Source organism: Melozone crissalis, unplaced genomic scaffold (genome assembly GCF_028551555.1).
Source record: "Melozone crissalis strain CALT ecotype California unplaced genomic scaffold, PUWL_Pcris_2 ptg000006l_1, whole genome shotgun sequence".
NCBI lineage: Eukaryota > Metazoa > Chordata > Aves > Passeriformes > Passerellidae > Melozone > Melozone crissalis.
This window is the reverse complement of record NW_026535784.1, coordinates 21,463,449-21,469,448: the sequence shown is the minus strand read 5'-3', so window position 1 is coordinate 21,469,448 and position 6,000 is coordinate 21,463,449. Positions and strand designations below refer to the sequence as shown.

Sequence of the window (6,000 nt, the reverse complement as noted above, 5' to 3'; positions counted from 1 at the left end):
GGGTCTTCCTACCCTAAAGCCTCTAATGTAGGCAAGTACAAAACATTGCTGCATAGGCTGGACATTTTTTGTCTTCCTACTCATGACATGGCTTTTCTTTCCTCAGAATGGTTGGGAGTGCTGAGTTACCTTAAGGTCAAAGGGCAGAGACAGGAGAATAGGAAACCACAGGGAACTTCTGTTGGGGGTTTCAGCTTTACAGGGGACAGATACTGTAACGCCACTAGCAATCCCACGTGAGGGAAGAAATAGGAAAGAACATTCTGAGTGATCCCTAAAGGTGGACTTCTACATCCTTGTGCTTGCAGATGCTGCACAGTACCTTTATTTTCTTTAAACACAGCATTAATTAATTATCACCTAAGGTATGTTATGCCTCTGCCTAATTTAATTGTTGGAAATGCAGAAACCTCTCTTGCCTCCCCATCTCCAATTAATGGCGAGAAGAATGTTGTGCTCTGTCATGCCCAGGGACAGATTAAACAGACTGAGCTGATGCTGTTCTCTTTAACTCTTGTGAGTCAATAGAGGGAAGGGAAAATGTGTGATTTTGCTAATTAAAAATACAATAATAATCATAAATATTTGGTGTCTGCAATAACAACAGTTCAGAGCCCACCTGATATCTCCAGAGAACATTATTGTGTTCTCAGTGAATAAATTAAAGTAGACTCTGCTAGGGTCACCAGGGTGGCCAGCAGTCCTCACACTACTTGCATTATTCAGGTTCAGACCAGTCTTGGTTCCTAGAGAGAAAACAAAAGTTTGCCCTGATCAGAGATGAGGTCACTGATGGAACAAGGTGAGCTTGCTGTTTTATGCTTTGTAATTGATGAGAGAACTTTACCATTTTTTTTAAACACTGGTTACCATGGAGCAGTCAACTGAAAGCATCCTTATTTAAAATGTTTGCTCTTGCATCCTTCAAAAAAAACCCCTGAAAAGCGACATGTCCTTGGATTATTACAAGATTTATGTTTGTACAAAAACATCTGACCGGATTTGGTGAATTCAGAACTGAGATGCAAACAGCCAGCAGTTGGCTGTGATCTTTTGCAGTGTTTTACTTTAAAAAGGTGTGGTCTTCTGATATCGCCTGCTACAAAACTCCACAGGGGGCATTTTTTCCCCCTCCTTGTCAGACAGCTACACCCTTCTGTGATGCAGTTTAGCTCGTAACCCATCTGCTTGTGGGCAGTGATGTAAACATACCAGCTGCCTCTGAAGAACCACTCTGAATCCTGCAGGAGGCAGGTCTCTTCCCCGAGCATCGCTCTCCTCTGCAGCATAAGTCACTGTCTCGCCAACCACGCTGTGCTGTCCCTAAACCCTCACATCTACCCATCTGAGAGTCAGATCGAGTAATCCTCTTACAGGTCAATGATTTTTGCAGTGTAGCTTCGTTTAAGGGATTTAAGCTCGATTCGTAATGTGCTACCATTGCGTTGAAATGGAAAGGCTTGCTTAGAAGGGGCTTGGCTGGCACGAAAGCTTCTCGTGGTGTGTCCCACCAGCACAGAGAGACGGTGGGAAGGAGGAAACCTAGCAGCAGTGCCAGCACTGCACTGAAAATGAAGGCTCTCCTGTTACTGGTCCTACCTTGGCTAAGTCCTGCAAACTACATAGACAATGTGGGCAACCTGCACTTCTTGTACTCCGAGCTGTGAGTACGCACAGTCGCGCTGGCATTGTGCTCTCTGTCTGTCTGTCTGACCCGAGTGGCGGGAAGGGGCTCACCATGAGTGTCGGGGGGTCTGTCTGCCTGTGTGTCTGTGCCTGTGCATACGTGTGAAGAAAATCCTGCAACCTCTTGCCAACAGCTTCACACCGTGCTGCTTCCCATCCGGAGGGCTAATAATAGCAGTACGTCCCCATTGCTTTCTGCCTTGGAAGCAGCTGAGACGTACTGAGTGAAGCTGCTTTCTCCCTTATCAACTTGTTTTTCTGTGCTGTTGTTTTAGGTGTTCATTGGTTTGGGGTTTATTTCCATTTCCGAATCCGTGTTTTTCCTTTATTCCTGTAAATAGCCTTGTGGGGATCTGGGTATAGGGGAGGGCATCAGGATAGACAGCCCCAGTAGAGCACTGTCTGTGTACATGCATAATGTTCTGTGTGTAAAGCTGCATGCCTGTAGCAAAACGCTGAGAAGCCTTTCACCAGAAATAATTCACTTGAGACAGAAGAGAATTTTCCCGTATTTCTGTTTTTGCCCACAGCAGAATGTTATTTTTTCTGTAAAGCAAATTTAACTGTAGCAATCCGTTCATATATCTTCATGCTTTTAAAAATCCCACCTTAAACGACCCCATAGCTGGTCTTTCCAACCCATAAAACAAATATTCTGTGGTATCTTCTGTAAATGTTACTACTTTAATTTGTGCTTGAATGTTATTGTACTAGTTAGTGGAGCTTTTATGACTAGAAATAGCTATTTGCTTCACTATGTTTTCATTAATTATGTGTTGTTTGTATTTTAACAAATTGTCAACTTTCAAGATTTTCATTGAGATAACGAGTGAAATGTCTAATTCTCTCAAAAATAAAAAATGACTGTATTATGCCTACAGTGGGAATATTTTAGTAACAGTTGTGATTAGTACCAAAGAGACTAATTTTCAAATTATTTTGTCTCTACTGTCAGACAAAAATAGCAGTGTTTTGCAGAAACACAAAGTCCCCTTTTGAAATCCTTGTGTGATGTGCATGGCAACTATTAATAATTTAGTCACACTGCGTACAACAGCTTAGGGTTTCTGTATGCTGTAGGTGTTTTTAAACATTTAACAAATCTAGTGTTGAGGGTTGCAGCTATGTCTTCATTTTAATTTACTGGCATTTTGTTTAAGAATGTTAATTTAAAAAAAAAAAACCAAAACCAAAAAACCACAACCAACAAACAAACAAAAAACAGTTAAGCCAAGCAGGCTACAGGAGCAATCAAGCTCAAAACAGGGCAGATGAACACTTATAATGGAAACAATGGCATCTGGAGCATCTAGTTTCCAGGAAAACAAACCAATGAGATTAATCAGAGCACAGGCACAGATGCAGCCTACTTGCTTTTCTTGGGGAATTCAGGTTCACTGAGTCTCCCAGGATAAAGGGCTATGATGTACGTAGCTATTCATCTCTTATTTATTTAGCCTTCTAACCCACAGAGATGTTAGTTGTGCTGAATGTCTGCAGTTGTTCTAATGGAGTGGGTGTGGACTGGGGCTTGGACGTGCATCTTCAGTTGTCAGCAATGGGGGGTGCACATCCCCTCTCCAGCACCCAGCCCGGGATGCTATCTGGCATCCTGCTGCCAGGAGCCACTGCTCAGGGCCTGCCACACCACTCTGCCTCTGGCCAGGGCAGCAGAAAGTGGGATTTACTGGGGCTGACACAACCCAAATGGGCACCAGGCAGTTTGACCTCCTTTCAGGAATTTCTTCTTCTCCTCCAGTGTATGTAGTGGAGGAGTTATCTCATCATCTCTGGCTGCTGCTGGATGCTGTACAAGGTGTTGATATACTAATCAGTGGGATGGATTCAAGGTCCTTTCTAATAACAGCAGTTAAAAGAAAAAGAGAAATACTGTTTTCAGTCCTGTTTAATCAGTTTATACAAGTGTTACGACTTATAGGTTGCTTCTTGTGTTGGTTGGGCACTGCTTAGACATTTTTAATGCAGTTTTAGGAGTGAAACAGAAAAAACACTGGTGTCCACGACAGCCTGACACTCAGAGGCATGGGTTAACTTTTGCACCCCAAACAAGCAGCTTTGTAAATTTTTCCCCACAGCTGACTGAAGAGTCCCTGCTGTGTGTAGTGTGTCTGATGGCTTTCACCATGGTTACACCTGCTCTGTGTAGTGTGTCTGATGGCTTTCACCATGGTTACACCTGCTCTGTGTAGTGTATCTGATGACTTTCACCATGGTTACACCTGCTGTGTGTAGTGTGTCAGATGGTTTGCACCATGGTTACACCTGCTTGGTGTGCTGTGTCTGATGGCTTGCACCATGGCTCAAAACTAGACCATAGTAGACAGAAAACATTTTTTTCATTATCACACTATCTTTGGTTGCTGACGAGTACAAATGCTGGCCTCAGCCAGGACTCATTATTTTCTTGGCTGTCAGCCACCAGAAATACCAGTTGAGGAGGAAGAGTGGGATGATGGGTTTGCTAGCAACAAGGAAAGAGCTGGAGGACAGTGGGGGATGCAGTTACCATCACTGATGCTGAGGAAGAATTAGACATTTCACTCGTTATCTCAACGCACAAGAGGAAGAATAAGAATGCTGGGATTCACACTGCTCTCTCTCTCACACAATCCATTTCTTTCCTTCTACTCTGTTCAAAGGTTATGTTATTTGTATTGCACTGCTGAGGTTTGCTTTAGTTCCAGGGCATTTTTGTTCCTAAATGTGGAATAGGCTACTTGGAGAATAGGGATTACAGCATAGCACGAAACCCACCTGGAGAGGTAGGCTCTGGAATCAAGCTAAGAAATAAACAGATTTTAGGAGATTTGAAGAGGAGAAATGAACTTGGGGAAAGGCTGTGCCAGACCTTTGCACTTCAGCTAGATGCCACACAGGTGGAAAAGGGAGATGTGTGGATGTGTTGTAGAGGCACTTTATGGAATAGATGTTGGGTGCCACTATTTTTAGTTTTCTGTTAGCAGTCTGATAATTACAGGTATTCACAGGAAGCAAATACATGTCCCCTGATATTGTCACCTGCACTAAAACCACTTCCCTGGCTATTGTCTGTTGTTCTTCCCTAAGCACAGATCTTGACACATATGTTGTTCCTGTCCTTGCTCTTTGCCAAATCGTGAAGAGCAGCATGTGGTAAGCCTGGGTTCTCCCTTTTGAGGAGAAGCCCATGGAAACATCTGACAGAAGAACAAGAGAAACCATTGAGATCTACCTTGAGGGATCTCTGGGAGATGGGGGGATGTAGCCACACAATGTCTCACACCATTGTGAGGGTATACTTGAGTGCTGAGGAAACCCTACCCCAGGATCCACACTTTCTTCTTCATATACCTATAAAGACTTGGAAAGGCATCTGCTCTCTTTCTTTCTTATTTAACATATCTTTAGACAGGAAATACTTGCCCCAGCATTCTTTTGGGTTGAGGTATGTTATTCCCTCCAGTTAAAAACATGGTGTGTGCATGGAGAGGCAGCCTGTGGTCCCTCTTAGGAGGCTTTCCTGCGTGTGATGACCTGGTGGCACTGCTCACACCATTGCTATCCCTCTCACTTCATAGGACAAGCTCTGCAGCAGGGTATTCCTCAATAGCAGGACTTTCTGCACCTTTAGCTCAAAGGGCACTTAGCAATAAAACTGAGGGGGGGGAGATTGCAAGACTGGGCAGTGAATAACCTCACCTTGTCTCCCAAAGGACGTCAATAACGTGACAGCCTGGGGTGCTGTCCAGCCTTATCCCAGCTCAGTGAGTGCCCGCGTGGTGCTGGGCATTGCGTGTGCCCAGCACAGGTCAGGCACTGGGGAGTCCTTGGCAGCCACTCCTGCTGGCACTCCTTCCCTCCAAGGATTAAACAGCTCCTGGCCTTGGTCCCTGCTGGTAATACATCAGCTACATCTACCCCACTAATCTCAATCAAGCCATTGTTTTTTAAAATCTTTTGTTTGTTAGGTGGAAATGCACAACCTACTCCCACGTGTGGAAAAAAGTACTTTTTTTTTTTATTACCCTTCTTGAGTTTTGCATTAAACAGTCAAAGGAGTATCACCAAATTAACTGGATCCAGTTTCCCCATATAACTTATACAATAACTACTCTCTTAAATTTGAAATCAGCACTTCGGGCTGGAATAACGAGTAAAATTTATTTTCTCTGTTTATTCAATTTAAAAAGAAGAGATGCAGGTGCCAGCTGTCTTCTAGTGCCATTGAGCACATCTTTTTTATGGTAAAAACAGTGAGGTGCACTCTCCCAGCCCCCTTACAGCGCTGAACTCTGCAGCCAACTTTAATTCCCA

The 6,000-nt window shown here is 43.8% G+C and overlaps 1 protein-coding gene across 2 annotated transcripts in view; it reads left to right on the top strand.

Annotated features, from left to right (window-relative positions):
• Positions 1-1,174: 1,174 nt before the first annotated feature.
• LNX1 (ligand of numb-protein X 1) overlaps positions 1,175-6,000 on the top strand; it is a 60,944-nt gene continuing 56,118 nt past the window's right edge. For both annotated transcript variants that reach the window (XM_054293737.1, XM_054293728.1), the window contains exon 1: positions 1,175-1,663. In XM_054293737.1, the coding sequence (XP_054149712.1) occupies positions 1,572-1,663 (92 nt within the window). In that variant the 5' untranslated portion in view covers positions 1,175-1,571. The remainder of the gene's footprint in view (positions 1,664-6,000) is intronic.